General features: G+C 40.3%; 1 protein-coding gene across 1 annotated transcript in view; it reads right to left on the reverse strand.

The window, feature by feature from the left end:
• Positions 1-20,841, reverse strand: part of UTRN (utrophin) — a gene marked incomplete in the record, with an annotated part of 519,651 nt that overhangs the window by 68,913 nt on the left and 429,897 nt on the right. Inside the window, 3 exon segments of the mRNA XM_070073468.1 lie at positions 2,108-2,309; positions 11,460-11,534; positions 14,678-14,739. Coding sequence (XP_069929569.1) covers positions 2,108-2,309; positions 11,460-11,534; positions 14,678-14,739 — 339 coding nt within the window.

A 20,841-nucleotide genomic window follows, 5' to 3' on the forward strand; every position in this document is an offset into this window, starting at 1 on the left:
GTCCAAGACAGAGAGCTAGACGGAATGGGCACAGTTCTGACCCAGAACAGTCTTTACTCTATTTCTTTGACATGAGAGGGAAATAAGTTTTACAAACATTTTTCCCCTTTAAGATAGAAAATGAGAAATTCCACGATACTGTGTTTCTAAATAAGAGACAGTAATCTTGTATAGCATTTCTCATGTGACCCATGTGATGATGGAAAATACAGCTATACCAACATTTAACTCCCTAGACTAGGAATAACGACATCTCACACATTGCTTTCTTCCCAGTTAAGTGGCACTCTTCCCTTTGGGCTGCCCACTGAAAACAACATGTGTGGGTGTCATGGGCGGAACTGTATCCTGCTAAAATCCAGACGTTGAAGTCCTGATTCCCAGTACCTCTATTTGGACTGTATTTGGAGACAGGGTCTTTATGGACATAATGAAGTTAAAATGAGAACACTAGAACAGACCCTCATCCAAAATGAATGCTGGCTTTATTGAAAGAAGCGATGAGCATGGGAAGGAAGACAGGAAGATGGCATCTACAAGTCAGGGGCAGAGGCCTCTGAAGAAAACACTTTAGACCTTGCTCCTAGGCTTCTAGCCTGTGGAAGTGGGAGGAAATAAAGTTCTGTTGCTTAAGCCACCAAGTCTACCGCACCGCCCTCTGTGACTGCAGTCCTACACCAACCTGCTTACTACTTTCATCTGAAGACAAAAACTAATGCCGTGTGTCAGAGCCTAAGATGATGCTCAGGGAAAGTCATTTCACTTCTTCACTTTCTCCCTAAAATGTGTGTCCAGATGTGCTTCGGTAAAGTCCTCCACAGGACTAACACAAGTCCCTAAGCAAGTTAGCATTGTATCTGGGGGGTAAAGTTAGAGGCTTTGAAGTTAAAACACCTAATTCATCAGCTATTTTGATGAATTTATTATAGAAAATGTGTCTTTTGAGGGTTTAAAAAATTAAAGAGCAACTGAATGGAAGATTAATACTAATGGTAAATGTTAACTGAGGAGAATAAAAAATCTCTATTAAAAGGAAACACATTAAAAGATACCAAACATGGATATAGTAAATCCAACTCTGATCACAGAAACTGAGACTTATACTTTACTGCCTTTCTTAAGAGTCCTTGAGCTCACAATGGCTATTTGATCATTAGGAAAAAAAAATTTTGTTATGATATGTGTGAATGGTGAAAGACAAAAGTGTTTTCTAATGAAACAAGTAAACAAAATTTTAGCTAAATCATCCCTAAAGCTATCATCATTATCGTTCATTTCTTATATGGAATCAATCAGATGCTAAACAAGTATGCATGTAGGGACTATCATTTCTCTTCTTTCTTTCTAAATCAAAGAAAAGGCTACTAAACACAAATTATCATACATCTAATTAGAGAAAATAACTTTTAGGGTCTGAGGAGAAAAAAAAACTTCTAATTTTCTTCTTTCATCTTTGCATAACTTTAACCCCCTAATGTTTTAGAAATGTCAGCACACAGCTGGTCTCTCTAGCATTGATTTTTGTATTCAAAAGGGCCACATTAATGGAAAATGAATTTTGCTAGAATTTGAGAGCAACTCTATGTAACAGTGAGCACTAAGTTAAATTACATATAGTACAGGGCCCTGTAGCATAAATTATTTAGAAATGTATGTATACACATACCAGCATGGCAATAAATAAAGATAATAACAAAAGGCAAACTCAATCCCATTTATTTCCACTCATTGATCTTAAACTGTCATACAAACATAACAGACCATGATAACTAATAAGTTATTTGAATTTATAACAATAAATACAAGATTTTTTCCTTTAAAAAATACTACAGGATATTACAGAGCAAAGTGGAAATCTGACCTATTTATATTAGGTTTCCCTAGCTTCACGGCAAAGAATATGACAAACTTGATAGTGTTTGTAACTTGGAGCAAAATCCTAAAATAGATGTATTTTTTCCTAATTTTATTATCAGAGCAATGATTTGGAAGGTTATTTCCAACAATTAATAGTTCTATTTGGAAAAGTAATTTAAGTGAACTTTTAAAAAACTCATCTTAAAAGATGCTACATTTGATGATTATAATAGAAAAAATGAAAACTTACGTGTCATACACATTGAGCAACCAGTTGAGGCACATATCCACACAGAGTGGCACATTGACCAGGTCCTTATGCATTTGCTCAAGTCCATCATATGTTGTTGTCAGACAGTTGATGACATCTGGGACACTAAGGAGCTGATCATTTTGGTTCAGCTTGTGCTGTTTGAAAACTTCATTTGTTGTATTCAACTCTAAGAGATCCACTAATCAGAAAAGGAAAAGGATTATGTATAGTCATTATAGTACATAGCAACATAGAAACAAAAACAGTTCTGCTCTCAAGGATTTAGCTTGGTTCTTCAGTTTAAGAATCTATCTTTTTAGCTGATATTATGATTTAAAGAAACAAATAGTATTTTTCCATTCTTAAACTTCTAATATTTTTGTTTAAACCACATTTTCGTGGTTTGGAATCTGAACTTTATCATTTTCTAATCTCACTCTCTGTTTTGCTCTTTAGGAGATGAGTTTTTCATTTTTTCTTCATACTTTCCCCACTCTAGGCTCTTTCTGCTTTTAAGTACATAAAGGCGAGGTAGGCATTGTGGCACAGTGGGTTAAGACAGCACTTGGGATACCTGCAATCCATGTTGAAATGCCAGACTCAAGTTCCAGTTACTCTCCACTTCTGATCCAGGTTCCTACAAATGCATCTGGAAGGCAGCAGGTGACAGCCGAAGTACTTCGGTTCCTGCCACTCATGTGGGAGACTAAGAATTCCTTGCTTTTGGGTTTAGTCTGGCATAGACCTAACTGTTGAGGGCATTTAGGGAGTGAACCAGTAGACAGAACCTCTCTCGCCCTCTTTGTCACTCTACCTTTTAAATGAATAAGTAAATAAATAAATATTTCAAAAAATGAATACAGGGGTCAGTGTGGCATCCCATATAGGTGCACATTCATTTCCTGGCTGCTCCACTTCTGATCCAGCTCCCTGCTAATGCCCTGGGGAAATCAACAGAAGATGGCCCAGGTGCCTAAGCAGACCCGGATGAAACTCCCGGCTTCAGCCTAGCTAAGCTCTGGCCTTTGAGGCCACTTGAGGGGAGTGAATCAGCGACTGGAAGACCTTTCTTGGTCTCTCCTTCTGTCTTTCTAACTCTGACTTTCAAATAAATAAGTAAACCTATTTTAAAAATGAATCCCAGAAGGCATAAATCTCTGTGATTACTGTAAATGGTAGAACTTCTCAAATACTATATTGCTTCCTTCACCTTACCTTCTGAAAACAGCGTGCTCACTGCCCTGCCATTCATCTCCTGTATCTGTGCTTAAACGTACACCGTGTCTACAAAGTTCACTGAAGATGCTCAGTTTCTGGGATCTGTTGAAAAATAACAGCTTTCCACTATCTCCTGAATCAAGCCTAATTGACAAGGGGCGCACAAAGTGGCTCTCACCTCGTCTATCTCTCATGATGCTCTGACATCTAGAAAATGTGTATCTAAGAAGGATCAGAAAAGGGGCTTGAGACAGACCTCATATCTGTCAGTCTTCATGTACCTGCTCTCATCCTCACACTTCGTGTACAGAACATCTACAGGACATGTAGAGTATGCACAGTCCCTGCCCTCCAAGACATTGTGATAACCTCACTAAAATGGGGAGTAAAAGTGCCATAAAAGAAGGATACATGGACCTCTACTCAAGCTTGTACTGCTGGAGGAGTCGGAGGACTACTGGAGAAGGGTCCCTGGGGAGGCGGGATTTGAAAGGGGCCTTGAAATATAGGCAAGATACAAAAGAAATCATGTGAAGCAAGGAACAAACTCCAGGAGGGTAGGACTGCTTTACAAAAAGATAAGAATTCATGCAGGTCCAGGGGTCTCTCAGGAATGGAGGGCTGCAGTATGCATAAATGTCTTGCATGTTGGTGACATGTGGTTAAGCGTGAGAGAGATATGCAGAGTTCCTGGAACAGTCACACACTACCACAAAGAGGCCCACAAAGGACAGCAGGAGGAGTTTAGACTAAAAAAAAAAAAGTGCTTTAAAGAAATTTAACTGAATCATTTATTAGTTAAATGCAAACAAGGAAACAAGGCAGATTATCCAACTTCCATGTTTCCATAGAGGTATGGAGGGTAGAGACGACTCTTCTAAATCTGCACAAGTAGGTATGGACAATTACAAACCACACATTAATTTTAGGTATGGTCAAGGAGATCACTATTTCATAAGATCCTTCCTCAAGCTCCACATATAACTTTTTTTTTTTTTTTTGACAGGCAGAGTGGACAGTGAGAGAGAGAGACAGAGAGAAAGGTCTTCCTTTTGCCGTTGGTTCACCCTCCAATGGCCGCCATGGCCGGCGCACTGCGGCTGGCGCACCACGCTGATCCGATGGCAGGAGCCAGGTACTTATCCGGGTCTCCCATGGGGTGCAGGGCCCAAGTACTTGGGCCATCCTCCACTGCACTCCCTGGCCACAGCAGAGAGCTGGCCTGGAAGAGGGGCAACTGGGACAGAATCCGGCGCCCTGACCGGGACTAGAACCTGGTGTGCCAGTGCCGCAAGGCGGAGGATTAGCCTAGTGAGCCACAGCGCCGGCCTCCACATATAACTTTTTACATTAAAAATATATTAGTGGAACTTTAAAAATTACATACATATATATGAAACAACTATCTCCTCTTTGCCTAATACAGAACTGTTCCCCCAAAATATTTAGTGACATATTTTGACAATGAACCAAAATGAACAAATAATTTCTTTGGTATTTATCTATTTTTAATCACTGTATAACCACTAATATTGAAATGCTAAAGACTAGTATGAAATGTGCCTAAGCTAGCTGCTTAAACTCCACAGAATTATTTATTTTTTCAAGATATCTATAATGGAAAAAGAATTGCTGAAAAATTATACGGATTAGGGGACGGCGCTGTGTCATAGCAGATAAAACTGCCACCTGCAGTGCTGGTATCCTATATGGGCGCCAGTTTGGGTCCCGGCTGCTCCGCTTCCTATCCAGCTCTCTGCTATGGCCTGGGAAAGCAATAGAAGATGGAGCAAGTCCTTGGGCCCCTGCTCCCGCATGGGAGACCTGGAAGAAGCTTCTAGCTCCTGGCTTTGCATTGGCACAGCTCCAGTTGTTGCAGCCAACTGGGGAGTAATCAAGTGGAAGGAAGAACCCCCCCTCTCTCTGCCTCTCTCTTTCTGTATATCTCTGAATTTCAAATAAATAAATAAATCTTCAAAAAATTTATACAGATTAAAATGATTTCTAAGACAACAGATCAGGCAAGAAAAAAAAAGCTTTTAAAAAGACAAACAGGCCGGCACCGCGGCTCACTAGTTTAATCCTCTGCCTGCGGCGCCAGCACCCCGGGTTCTAGTCCCGGTTGGGGCGCAGGATTCTGTCCCGGTTGCTCTTCTTCCAGGCCAGCTCTGTGCTGTGACCCGGGAGTGCAGTGGAGGATGGCCCAAGTCCCTGGGCCCTGCACCCGCATGGGAGACCAGGAAGCACCTGGCTCCTGGCTTTGGATCAGCGCGGTGCACCGGCCGCAGCACGCCGGCCGCCGCGGCCTTTTGAGGGTGAACCAATGGTAAAGGAAGACCTTTCTCTCTGTCTCTACCTCTCTCACTGTCCATTCTGCCTGTCAAAAAAAAAAAAAAAAAAAAAGACAAATATACAACACCCAAGTCTAGATAACAGGCTAAATCATTTCTCTTAGATGTCAAACACATCATTAGTAACCTTAAGCTTATAATAAATCTAACCAGCTAAGCTGCTAAGCTTTACATGAGTTAGAGAAGATTTCAAAAGAAAACTAAGAGCTGTCTGAGATTTTCATTGTCATTTTTACTTCATTTCTTGGGACTATATTTTGTTTTCAATTATAAACCTCCAGCAAGAAATAGCAAAATTCAAATTCCTTCTCCAGAGCACCTGACAAAGAGAAGTACAATTCCCCGCAGATACAAAGAATAGATTCACAATCTGCCCAAATGCTCTAAATTTCCCGAATTCCAACACTAATTATGCCAGCAACGCAGCACTGCTATTGGATTCCCACCTGGCACAAAGTGACAATAGAGCATTTTCTGGACTAGGCCATTCGTGCGTTTCTTTCAGAAAAGCCTCCCTTGTTACACACTCTGCAGCTGTGACAGGAACTTGGCACACCCCACAGACTACCACATCTTCAAGTTTGAGATTCACTCTGACACTTTGCCTTAGTGTCTAAGCCAGCTACACCTCTTCCTGAAGTGTGTCCCATTTAGGTGCCTTTAAAGAGCTGACAACATTTAAATCACAGGAAATTATGATTTTCACTTTTCAAAGGGAGACAGATGACAGCTCTGTCATGTGGTAAACGAAACAAACAGCAGAACAATTTCCTAACCAACTTGCAGACTCTGTCTTTAATTCCACGAGGGAGTCACAGGGGATCCAATGGAGACGCATCATCATTCTGTTCTGCGAGAACAATTACTGCTCAGCTCCTGGTCTTGGGCTTCTGCGACTTCTCCAGGTTACCAGCTGTCTGACTGCGGCTCTCCTTAGCATCCTTCCCACCTCTGCTTTCCAAACACTAAGGTTGCCTATGCAACATTTGTTATTCATAAGCCTCATGCCTCATTCACTTTTTCTTTTTGTTTTTGGTAGGATTTATGTATTTGTTTGAAAGTCAGAGAGAGGAGAGACAGAAAGAGCTCTTCCATTTGCTAGCTCACTCCCCAGACAGCCCCAAGGAGCTAGGAGTTTCATCCGGGTCTCCCACTAGGTAGCAGGGACCAAGGATTTGGGCCATCTTCTGCTGCTTTTCCTAGGCCATTAGCAGGGAGTTGGATCAAAGCAGAGCAGCCAGGACACGAACCAGCACCCACACAGGATGCTGGCGTTGCAGGCTACAGCCATATTCACTAGGCCAGCTTTCATGGCAGTCTTACTTCCTCCTCTGTCACCATTATTCCTTCCTGTGGTTGACTCCAGATTCTGTTTTCTTCTTCTGATGTCCTGACTAAATCTGTGGTCCCTATTCCTGCTGCTCCATTCCCTACCAAAGCCATACTATTCTCTTTTTGGCAACTTCTACTTGAATGTGTCCAAATGAAGGTCTTGTCTTCTGCTAAAGCTGCCATCCAGTCTGCAAATCTTAAGACATTCTAATAAGCTCCTTCTTCTACCCTCCGCATTTGACCAACTATCAAGTCTCCCAGTTTTCAGTTCTCTCCAAGATAGTGCTATAAACCAGATCCTGTTTCCCCTCCTACTACCTCCAGCCAGCTTAACCTTGATCAACTGTACCCTGAAATATTTACTCCTCCCTTCTTCCCTCTACTCTTCAAGCTGTCCTACCTATTAAAGCATACTGTACCCTTGCCCTATCGCTAAACTCCAACAAACAGAAAATGGTTACATTATTCCCTGCACCATAAATAAATATATCCAGACATTATATACAACACAAAGAGAACTTGAGGAACAGAAAACGAAAAATAAATCAGAAAAGATTTCAGGAAAGAGATGACCGTTGAACTGACTTAAACTGACTTCAAGGAAATTTCTGGATAAACTTCTAACTAGCATCTCTATTCAGATCCCAGTACTTCACCAATCCACACCTTTCATTCTCACAAATGTAACGCCCTACCTTCTTATCCCTGATTAATAGCCATGAGCCTACGTCCTGGGTAACCAGTATGCCCACTATTTCAGGAAACTGACCTTCTTATTTATGAAAAAGGAGCTTTCTCCATCCTCTGACCACTCTTCCTTTTGCTTCTCTACTATAGCCTATAACATACAGCTTTTAAATAGAAATATAAAACATACTCTGTGTATGTGTGTGTGTGTGTGTGTGTGTTTATGGTCTAAAGAAAAACGATAGAAGAAATATTCCACCACACAGGAAAAGAAGTAGAGTGCTATCAATATGAGAGGACTTCAAAAATTCATGGAAAATGAAATTAAATGGTGTTTATTTAGTTCAAAAAAATTTTAGATCTATGCAGACAGGGGTTTTCAAAAATTTTATGGAAACATATATGAAAAAAATGATGCATGAATTTCAAATTTTTCCATACTGAAAAAAGGTTTTCATTTAATTTCATCTTCCATGAACTTTTTGGAGTACCCTAATATCTTTGAAGCCTTGGATCCTCCTTAATTACTTTCCTTAACATTCACAGTGGGTAACCATCAATCTTTGTATTCCGTTATTAGCTTTTAAAAGTTTATTCATGTTCTTAACTAATTCAGCATTTAATTCTTCAGGTTTTGTAGAAATGAGGTAAGTACTCTTATTCTGCAATTTGACTGTTTTTATTCTATTTTATAATACTGAGATTCAATCATATTGTATTTGGTTGCTGGTTCATTTTTGTTACCACATAATTTTTACATGCATGTCAAATTTAAACAAATTTTATTATTAAAAATACTTCCATAAACATGTTGTATATCTCTTCCAGTGTACTCCCATATGACCTGCAAAGTCAAATCACTCACTCATTGTGTCCTAAGAGATATATTATATGAGGCCCTAAGTAGAGAGGAACAAAGATTTGTTCCTCCCACAAAACTTCAGTTCATATGGAGAAACAGATAAAAAATAACTGAATAAATAGAACATTAAATATTGTGACTCTTGTCTTAGTGCCCAAGCTATGCATGATGGCAAGTGCCAGGTAAGGAAGGAACTGGTTCGGTGAGATGGGAAATCAGGTAGGAGCTGGCCAGAGCTTTTCAGGTATGAAGAACAGAATAGAGTTTGCCATTTCAGTCCTCACGTAGAACTGATGTGAAACCACAGTGGAGCACAGTGCAGGAGGTGGATGGAGAGATGGGTCAGGCAAAAAACATTCTCTTGTAAAGGCGAAAGGAATCAGTTGTCATTAGGAACGCTGTGTCCACATGGAATGTTCTCTCCATGAATCTGAGATCCTTGAGTGTGGGAACTGGGTCTCTTTCTGTTGTTTTATCCCCTGCACAACCCTGGAGCCCAACAATGAATAAACTATGGTACAACAATGGCAGCATCCCGCTTGTCAGGGCTGGGTGGGGATTTACAGAAAATGAAAGCCGACCCTGACCTAAAGTAGCTCCCTGGAGCGATGGGGCCATCTCCCCAACATCACGCTATCACACAAGGCAAGCATATGAGAAACAACCGTTACAGGTGATCATAAAGTACTGGAAAAATTGGAGGCAGGTGGGATTAGCTTGTAAATGCTTCCAAAGGAGGTAAATTTTTAACAGTGTATGGGAGGAATAAAGGGTTGCAGACCATTGCAGAGGAAGGGTCAGGGCACTGAAAGCAAACAAAAAGGATGGGAAAGGAAGAAGCAGATTAATCATCAACAGGTGAGCCCTACAAGGGGCACACAGGCCCCAGGCTGCAGGGCACTAGGGGCAGAGGCAGTGGGAAAGTTGAGGCCAGCTGGCTCTAGGAACATTCCTTGAAAATATTCAAAATCCCTCACAAATCAGCACATTGCTCATTGTGCAATACCAAATGTCCTTTAGTTTTAAAATTGGAGGACTGTCTGCTGTCCTTCTCAGATTTGAGGGAATGAACTGAAGGAGGCAGTTTTTTTTTTTTTTTTTTCTTTAGGGGTCAAAAAAAACCACCAAATGCATTCATTTGTTTATCCACCCAGAAGTATTACTGAAAACTGGGCCCGTGTTCATAATAACACAAAGCAGTCTCCTGTCCATGGAGATTTTGTGGCTGAGTCATTTGTCCTCATTTAATAGCTCATCAGGCCCGAGAAGACCTTCCAGCACTGTCAGCTGGATACAGGACGTGCAGCTGAGCTGCTTTCGAAACTTCTGTCAGCACAGGCTCACTGAGCGGACTGCACGTCCCCTTTGTGTGGCCATAATTTACTTCCTATTCTCTTCTGGCTCAACATACAGATCACCAGCCAGAGTGTGTGGGCTTCAACATTTCATGCTGATTACTCCACAATACTTGCTGCAACTGTCACAACCTACTAATTATCTGTGGGGTTCTACATATTTTGTGACAGTCAAGGCCATCTCGGTCTTCCTTCCCATTGTCTTGTCTGCAGGTGTTTTCTAGCCCTCTAGACTTCACTTCCACACATAAAATGTTTATTTATTTGTTTGAAACAGAGTGACAGAGGGATACACAGAAAGAGAAGAGACCTTTCATGTGCTGGTTCACTACCGAATTGTTCACAAGGATAGGGGCTGGACCGAGCTGAAGCCAGGAGCCAGGAGCCAGGAAATACTTCCTGGTCTTACACAGGGATACCAGGGGCCCAAAAATTTGGGCCACCTTCGGCTGACTTCCCAGGTGGGTTAGCAGGGAGCTGGAACAGAAGAGGAGCAGCTGATGTTTTCATATGGAATGCCAGTGCTGCAAGTGTTGGCTTAACCCACTTTGTCACACCACTGGGCCCTGGTTTTTCTTATGCTGAAGTGCAACATTGCTTTGTTTTCTCTGAATAATTCTACATTTCTCTTTCTTCAATTCTTCTCATATAACCACCTTAAAATTTGTTGCCAGGGTTGACTGAATTTTAAGGAACAGAGTTTTGAACCTCACATCATTTATTTAAGTGTAACCTTCAAAGCTTTACTGAACTGCCTAGACATATAATAGCTATAAACAAAAGCTGACAAACACACATACATAGATTTTTCAAACTCCTCTATCTTACAAGTAAGTAGAAGTTAAGTATAACTTTCCACATTAACTATCTGATAATGCCTAAATGTTCTTAGAATAGACTCAGTTATCAAAACTACAACCATAAATAGAATCCAGATAGCTTAAGTCACTACTCTAAGTATTCATATTTCTATTTAAATTTAGGTTATTTGGGAGTAGGGCAGACAATAACCTTTTAATAAAATGTCTATCACAGACTATCACAACACACTTCACAGAAAAAATTCATGGATAATATTGTCTCAAAATACATTCAATAGAAAACAGAGTCTTTTCTCAAATTTACCAAAATGCCAGTTTAATTTTGGATCAGGAAGGTGACTTTTCATGGTTTCTTTGGTACATGACTACATACTGTCAAAATATTTGGAGCCCTGTACTTCCAAATGAACACAAAGTCTAAAAATGCAATGGCCTATAACCTTGCTTCCCTGATTTAGTTCTTTCAGCATAATTTTTGAAATCACTTTTTATGTGGCTCTTGTGTTTTGGCTAATTTTGTTCTCCAGCTGAGAATAGCACATGCTCATTTGCTCTACTAGATGGGGCAAATAAAGCTTTTATAACAACACAGCCAACTCCTTGAGCAAGGTACACTGAAAGATTAACTCTAGAAACATATAATCCTCTTCATTTATCTTTTTCTTAAAAAATGAAAAAGGCAACACAGAGAACCCAGTGATCAACTTTGATAGAATAACTCACAACATAGTGCTTTCTGTAGTCTTCGTATTTTGATTGCTGTACGGTAGGCGGAGAATCGTACATTATTCAGGTCAGCTGAAATGGAAAAGAGTGCAAGTCAAAAGCATGCTTAGCATTTACCTGATATTGAATGCCAAGAATGTATTTTCTTGTTTCAGATAATGGAAAATATCCTAAAAAATACCATAAAATATATTTAAGAAAATTATCAATTGATAAGATTATTAATGCCATATTGAGGTATATTTCAGAGCAGAGCTCTACAGAAAATTCCATAAGAACCATGTTTAGATAGATGCCATGGCTGAGAATTTGATATTCTAAACAAAGTATATCACTTCAGTGGGCTGAGTACTTGAACTGATGGAAATTGGAAGGACCTCAGAAGCAAAGTCTTCCAATTTCTCCCATCTCCAGTCTCCTGCCCATTTTTCTTCCCTAAAGTGAGCAACAGAAATCTGAATTTTTCTCTCCCAATGTGGGACAGAGAAAATAGAATTCCTTTTCTGCCAAGAAACAAGGTCATTCACATCTATTCCCTTCTCCCTTGAAATGTCAAATGACTAGTTTTCTATCCTATGCCTGGAGAAAAGACATGCCACATGGAGAGGCCAAAAAGAATCTGAACAGACAGGCCTTGCTGGTTCTTCCCCTCTTACTCTGTCATCATCAGATCACTCTGTTTTGTCCAATCACATTTCTATAAAGTTGCTTACTCTACATTGAACCTAAGCATAAGAAGACCCAGTTTTCCCTGGGTCTCTGGGCCTTAAATTCTGAAAGCTCCTGTTAATGGTTGTTTAAGTGTTTGAGTATCCTCCAAAGGACTATGTCCCTGGCATCTTCAGGCGGAGGGACCTCTGTCCTCTCCAGCAGAGGGGCATTCCCTTCCAGTTCGTTCCACCCGAGGACAACGAGATTTCTTTCAACCAGGTTGTCCATCTCAGAACTCATAAAGCTGGGCTACTTCTCTATGCTGCTTTCACTATGATCTGTTGGTTGTTTCTGCCCTTTTATAGATCCTATAATCAATATTCAATCTTTGGAACAATGGACATTTCAATTTCTTTCCTTGAACCCTAAGGATAGAGTATCAGAGACTGGTAGGATTAGAAGAAAATTCAGAATTCATCAAAACTTGTGCCCTGGTTTTACAAATTAAGAAGACCAGTACCTTTTCTCTTGTTTGTTCAACCATTGTAGCCCTTTCACCCACCCAAATGAAAGTTCACAAGGAAGTCCAATAGTGAAAGAGGAAAAAAGGGGCCCGTCTTGTTGAAATGAGAGCATGAGAGGGATTCTTAGGGTGCTGCTGTCCCCTCCTTTAGCTAACCAGGGAGAAAATATAAGGAAGATGATTAAACAAATCAGCTGAAGTCAAATGCTATATATTTTAATATGAATATTGAAACAAGAATTTTACCTAATAGATTTCTTACATTTCTATATTAAACTGAATTTAGTTTTTAATCATTTAGACTTGGCAAATTTGATGAGATTTACTAAGTTAAAGGCAAATTTAAAACAGTAAATTGGGGCTGTCACTGTGGCACAGCGGGTTAACACACTGGCCTGAAGCGCCGGCATCCCATATGGGCGCCGGTTCTAGTCCCAGCTGCTCCTCTTCCAATATAGCTCTCTGCTATGGCCTGGGATAGCAGAAAATGGTCCAAGTCTTTGGGCCCCTGCACCCACATGGGAGAGCTGGAGGAAGCTCCTGGCTACTGGCTTCGGATCGGCGCAGCTCCGGCCGTTGTGGCCAATTGGGGAATAAACCAGCAAATGGAAGACCTCTCTCTCTCTCTCTGCCTCTCCTCCCTCTCTGTATCTCTGACTTTCAAATAAATAAATAAATCTTCAAAAAAAACCACAGTAAATTGGCAGTTGCTGTGTTACAGTATTTTTTTTCAATTATGAAGCTGAAGTTTAACATGAATCAATATTAGGGGCCCAGTGTTGTGGCATAGCAGGTTAAACCTCTGCATGCCATGCCAGTATACATATGGGTGGCAGTTCAAGACCCACTGCTCCACTTCTGATCCAGTTCCTTGATAATGCACTTAGGAAAACAGCAGAAAATGGCCCAAGTGCTTGGGTCCCTGCACCCATGTGGGAGACCTGGAAGAACCTGCAGGTTCCTAACTTCAGCTTGGCCCACACCCAGCCATTGTAGCCTTTTGGGGAGTGAAACAGCAGATGGAAGATCTCTCTCTCTCTCTTTCTCTCTCTATGTGTGTGTGTGTGTGTGTGTGTGTGTGTAACTCTGCCTTTCAAATAAAAAAGACAAATCAATATGAGGGAGGTAAAACCTGCAATTACCTCTGTCCCTATAAATCAACTCTGTTGTTTATACTATTTCAAACCACATATTTTGTTAAGAAGAAAACTAATATTGATTTACTGCATTACCTTTAGAAATTCAACTGCTTTTTAATACTAAAGACATGATCTTTTCAACATAGTATGTCATGTAAGAAAAACGTGGTAAGTTTTCATTCTAAATACAGAGTTCCCAGGGCTGGCATTGTGGGACAGTGGGTTAATCCATCGCTTGGGAAGCCTGCATTCCATATTAAGGTACAAGTCACAGCTACTCCTGAGCTACGAATCCAGCTTCCTGCTAATTTGGCTAGCAGGCAGCAGATCATGACCTAAGACTTGTGTTCCTGTCACCCATGTGAGAGACCCAAATGGATTTCATTGCTCCTGACTATAGGCTGGCCCAGCCTGGGTACGGTGGGCATTTGGGGAGTGAACCAGTAGATATAACATTGATCTCTCTCTCTCTCTCTCTCACTCTCACTTTTCTCTCTCTCTGCCTTTCTAATCAATATTTTTTAAAAGATTTATATATTTATTTGAAAGGCAGAGTTACAGAGAGAAGTATAGACACAGAGAGATATCTTCCAACTGCTGATCCACTACCCAAATGGCCACAATGCCTGGGGCTGATTCAGGCTAAAGTCAGGAACCTGGAACATCATCCGGGTCCCCCACACGTGTGGCAGGTGCCCAAGCACTTGGGCCATCTTCCTCTGCTTTCTTGAGTACATTAGCATTGAGCTAGATCAGAAGTAGAGCAAACCTCAGGTGGCAGTTTAACTTGTTGTGCCACAATGACAGCCCCTCCCCAACCCACTCCCCACCTTTTTAAAGAAAAACCCACAGTTCTCAGTTATTTAGGTTAATTCATTATTATTTAATAAAACAACACTCACCAAGGGATTGAAAGAGCTCGGTCATTTTAGGATGATCCCAACAGGTTGTCTGTGTTTGATGGCTGGGGAAAAGGTAAAATTTAAAAAGTAAATAATAGACTATAAGACATAATATAGGTCACACAGAAAATACCTGAATAGGAATATTTTCTCAGATTTTTAAAAACACAAAACTATCACATGATAGATCACTAAGACCCAGTGCCCAATTATTAGTATGTGAAATATCAGTAACAAATTTTATTTGAGCAACTATCCTATGAAAAGCAGACGAAAAGTTTTTGCTTTACCTATTTGAAAAAGAATTTTGCCTAAAAATTAAAACCTAGATTATTAAGTGTGACTGCTCTGTGCCCCAGGCTAAAGTTTGATCGGACCAGATCCACAAAAGTTCCAGCATTATTTTACTTCCCTAAGTAAAGGTCCATTTGCAGGGCCAGTGTTATGGAGCAGTGAGTTAAAGCCCCAGCCTGCAGTGTCAGCATCCCATATGGGTGCTGGTTCAAGTCCCGGCTGCTCTTCTTTGGATGCAGCTCTCTGTTATGACCTGGAAAGCAGTAGAAGACTGCCAAAATTCTTGAGACCCTGCACCCACACGGGTTACTCAGAAGAAGCTCCTGGCTCCTGACTTCGGTTAAACTCAGCTCTGGCCATTGTGGTCATTAGGGGAATGAATCAAGGGAATGGAAGACTTCTCTCTCTGTGTCTCTGCCTCTCTCTGTAACTCTTTCAAACAAATAAATAAATCTTAAAAAAAAATTCTACTTGCATTCAGAACAAATCTTCTGACAGCAGAAGTGATATGAAGAATTTTTTACCCTTTAGAAGTCCTAAGCAACTTTCCAAAAATCAAAGAAGTAAAGAGTTTAACTGAACAAAAACTCTCCCTCTCCATTGACTGAACTTCCCTCCTCTTCGATGTTGGGTCTCTGCCTCCTCAGTGAATATTTGTTCTTACGCATTGAATTATTCTCACCTAAGATCTTTTTTTCTTCATTTTAAAAGCAAGTACATTTTTCCTTGTACATTCCAAAACTAATTCATACATGAGTTGGAAGTCTTTGGGGAAATTATCCAAATAAATGTGGTACATAAAGTAGGTTCTTGTGTGTGTGTGTGTGTGTGTGTGTGTGAGGTGGACAGTTCATATCTTCAATGGGTCATGGCCTTCTATTTTGAAATAGTTTACTGTACCTTATCTAGGCCAGAATAGAGTAATAACATTTAATAGTACTCAAAAGACTCTTTAGATGGCACTCATTTCTTGCAAAGCTGATGTGTAAGCTAAATGAAACAGCACAGTACACAGGAAAGGGTGATATTAAAATACTCATAAAATCAATATGAGATACAAAAATTAAACCTAAGTAATACAGCAAGAGGTAGAGTATATCAATGGGAGAAGAATATAATCACTTAAACACACACACACACACACACACAGGTAATAGAACCTTCAAATAACCCATAATTTGTTTTGAAAAAATATTTTGTTTATATTAGAAGTTGGGTACAAAAAATGTCCTAGAAATTCCTAAAATCAAAACCAAAACCATATAACTATAATTTGAAGACCTGCCTTGGGAACGGCTGGATACTTGTGTGGCTCTTCTGTCCAGGTTCTTTTTTTGTTGTAAGATTTATTTTGTTTATTTGAAAAGCAGAGCAACAGAGAGAGGGGGAAGGACAAAGAAAGAAAGAGATCTTCCAACCGCTGGTTCACTCCCCAGACAGCAACAACAGCCAGGGCGGGCTAGGCCAACGCCAGAGCCAGAAACTCCACCTGGTCTCCGGTGGGGGTGGCAGGGACCCAAGTACCCGAGTAGGGGACTGAATCAGAAGTGGAGCAGCTGGGACTCAGACCAATGTTTTGATATGGGCTTCAGCGTCATGGGCAGCAGCTCAAGTAGTTGCCCAAAAACCACGTAGGAAGAACCAAAGTTGTTTGACCTACACTTCAACTATTCCTAGTGTGCCCCGGAGCTCGACAGAAATGCAAACTCTCAGTACAATTTCCTCCTTAGTACCCATAAGAATTAAGAAAGGATCTGCTGAAACGCAGTGTAATTCCAGTAATTCATCACGCATTGGCACTCGTTACCAAGACTGAGGTGACCTCTTGTTGTCTCTTTCAAGAAATGTCCATCTCCATGGCAACGCTACTGTCCAGAGACTGAAGTTCCACCATGAAGGAACAAACCAAGAATCCAACTACAGCCGTCAGTAATGCAGGACCAGACTTTCTACTTCAACAGCAAGCCCAAGGATGCTTTCCCTAGAATCGCAGGTGTAGCACTTCACCTCACACAACCTCTATGGAACCTCAAGGGGGGAATACTGCTATGCAGTCAGGCAAAGACCGAGACTTCCAGGCTAACACATGCTTCCTAATGGCTGCTTTTAGCTAGGGCACTGCACATTGGGAGCGGAGGGAACACACACATTTGGCAAACAGATGGAGGGAGGGAAACCGCACCTCCCTTTGTGGATTCAGTACCAGTTGATTCATTAGGCAGAACTGCCAACACTGAAAATAAACACAGCCTCTGGTTACAAGACTGTAATAGCAGCTTACCAAACAGCACTCCTTTTTAAAAAAGTAGTTGATGTAGTTAGCTGTGGATTTTTTTTTTATTATTATTATTTTGGTGGGGAGAGAGGGTTAAAGCAAAATCCACAATGAACCTAAAGGCTAGGAGTATTTGAACAGCTGCAGGTTTCTCAGCTCCTCTTGCCAAAATGCTTCCAATTTTCTGAGAGCAGGCAGCCAAAGCAGAAAAGTAGTATTTCCCTCCCAAAATAACAATGGCGTAGGTCTCAGCTAATCTCAAATATGAAAAGGGACTGGTGCTTAATATCGAGCAGCTTGATAAGCTATAAGATAAAATTGTATTTTGGTCACTGAAAATCTTTTTAAAAAGGCCACAGACATGGGAGTCTGGCCAAGAGAAAAATGAAAACGTAAAAATCTAACAAAATAGTAACTAACTGTTAACTCCAAAATTCCATGAAGCAAACAACAGGGAGCCACATACTTGCAATGGGGGTGCCTGGCCATGCCTGTTTTGCCAGTGTAGGGAAAATTGTGATGGTCTTTGATATAAGGTAAAAAAAAAAAAAATCAGTGTGTGACCTGTGAAGCTTAAATTGTCTTTGGACTATTTTAAACTCTGCCAACTGAAGAAATCTGATAACAATGGCAATGATTCTGGTCCACAGAAATGTAATTGATTATTGTCTTGTGTGTATTGACAACTTGGTCAGCTTTGCACCCAGCATCCCTTTTCTGACTATAGAGACCAGCTCAACTTCTTATTGGCTCCTTATTAATGAGTTGAATGAAATATGTGACACATGTTCTTTTTATATATGTATGAGAGTCAAGATTTCACCTATTGTAAAAATTATCCTTTAGCATCTGGGACAACCCTGCATTATACTGGACTCTATATAGGATGTATAAGTCAGTGTTCCAGTATAATTATTAAAAGTGTCCCTTATTCTTTAGTGTCCCATATAGGATAACATATTATCCCTACATTTTTTAACTTTAATAAAATATTAAGCCAATAAGGTTAACAAACTAGTATACCCTCTACATATTATCACTCATGACAATGTACTCTGACAAGTCACAGAATGTAAAACACAAGCAAGATTATATATCAGCAAACAAAACACAAAAATGCCTAATATAAGACACTATGAACTGACAGCAAAGTATGTGCATTTTTCTTAGATTGGTAAGATACTGATTTTTGCACAAACAACTGTTCTGGGAATACTTTTTAAATCCATGTGTCCCCATTATAGCGGTCTCATGCTTTTGTCCAGGAACCTTTAACAGTTGTTCAGATGGCATCCTATTTATTCTAAAACTGACAGTCAGACAAGTAGATTTACTCATTACTATCTATCCAAATTTATGCTTGGAACGGGATTTTATGACTTTTCCTATTTATTATTCCATTCCTGTTAAAAATACAAAAGCGTGTAAGAGAAAGCTAAAAAGAAGTGAATTAATTTAAAGTACAGGGGTGAGTGTTTGGCCTAGCGGTTATATGCTGGTTGGAGCGCCCACATCAGAGTGCCTAGGATCCAGTTCCAGCTCCACCCTCAGTTCCATCTTCCTGCTAATTTGTACCTTGGAAGACAGCAGGTGATGGTTTAAGTAGCTGGGTCCCTGAGAGACCTAGATTGAGTTCCCAACTCTAGGCTTTGGCCTGGCCTAGGCATTTAGATATTTCGGGAATTACTTGATGGATGACAGGTCTCTCTTCCTGTCTTTCTTCCTCTCTCTGCCTCTCAAACGAACAATAAAAAACTTAATTAATTAAAAGTTTTAAAAAATACAAATGTAAGGAAAAGGCTAATGGGTGTGGCTCTGGGATAAGACCATGACAGAAAAGTAGAAGATAATACACTAGTTGTCTTGGGTTCTCTGTTGTTGTAACTCAATACTGTGGACTGGGTAATGTATAACGATAAAAGGTTTTTCATTAGGCAGAACTGCCAACACTGAAAATAAACACAGCCTCTGGTTACAAGACTGTAAAAGCAGCTTACCAAACAGCACTCCTTTTTAAAAAAAAGTAGTTGATGCAGTTAGGTGTGGATTTTTATTACCATTATTATTATTTTGGTGGAGAGATGGTTTTGAAGGCTGGAGAGTTCCAAGCTGGGCAACCACATCAGGTGAGGTCCTTTTTGTTGGAGGGGACTCTAAGGTGGAGCCTGGCATGACATGGCCCAGCCAAATCTGAATGGCCTGGCTGAGGTACCTCCTCTTCCTATAAAGCCACAGACCTATTACATTAGGGCCCCATCCTTATGGCCTCATTTAGCCTTCATTACCTCTCAAAGGTGCCACCTCCAAATTCCATGGTCTGATTAACACTTCACAGTGGAGTTCAATTTCAACATGAGTTTTGGTAGAGTCATTCGAGCCGCAACAATAGCCAAGACATATAATAATTAGCCATAATGACAGCTTATTAGGTGGATGCTCTATATGTACCAAGTACTGTTCAAATTTCTGGGTGTAACCTCTCCCCACATTGCAATCCTATGCTTCAGGAGACATTATCCCCATTTTACAAATGAAGGAAATTAGGGTAGTTGGTGGTAAGATAACGTGCTCAAAGCCAAATAGTATGTAGTAGAAATAGGATTTGAACATAAATGGTCTGATTTTAAACCAGAGCTCTTGATATGGAAGCGTATTTATATAATTAGGATTTTAAAATATTTCTTGATGAATCTGCCCAGATTTGAGTTCATGGTCCATCATTATAATCATTATACATCACCTCATCTTGTTTGCTTCTCTCCTACTTCTGGAAAATCCCAGGCCTAGATCAGCTCAATGACTTGCCTTTTCTGGACCTTAGCAGCTGCGGAAGAATACAACTGTAGAAAAAAATCACTCAACAGGCAGACTGAGTTTACTTTAAATATTTGCTCTGAAAACTTTAATGTCCAGCTGCTGGGAACCGAACTATATTCCCCAGTAAACTTACTTTCTCAGACTCTAGGACCATTCACTATTGCCTCCTATTTCCCCACATGGAAGTCAGTTCCCTTCTCTGCCTTAGTAGCATTTGGTTTTATCTCAGACATCAGTGAAGACCCCAAAAACCACTGGATAGGACTCTTTCATCTTCTTCCCACCAAATCAATAAACCTCCTTCTACCCGCCAGATTGTCTACCTGTCTCCTTCTGTAATTGAGGAGTTATAGGCCCTCCTGGCAAAGGTTTTCTAACGTTTTCTTGAAAACTCTTGGGCTGCATTATCAAACTCTATGGAATAAAACTTTTCTTCTCAGAACACAACCCCTCACATATAAACATACACACACCTGCCCTGATTGTACATTTTCTGCTTTCAGCCTTCGTCTCTCCTTCATAGAAAAATCACAATGGAATAGTAAACTGTATCAACTTCCTAGTGCCTGATTCACTGTTGAAGTGATTTCTATGTAACCCCCAACTTCTTTCTTCCACCAAAACTGATCCTATCAAAATGAACCTCATGGCATTAACTGGAAGACCTGTTCTTCAGAGTAGGAAAAAATACAGAAAAGACAAGAAACTTTCTAATAGGTTTTATGGTATACTTGAAAGTGAAACATGCCACAGAAAACAATCTCCAGAAAATAAAGTT

The sequence above is a fragment of the Oryctolagus cuniculus genome, chromosome 5, assembly GCF_964237555.1.
Source record: "Oryctolagus cuniculus chromosome 5, mOryCun1.1, whole genome shotgun sequence".
NCBI classification, from domain to species: Eukaryota; Metazoa; Chordata; class Mammalia; order Lagomorpha; family Leporidae; genus Oryctolagus; species Oryctolagus cuniculus.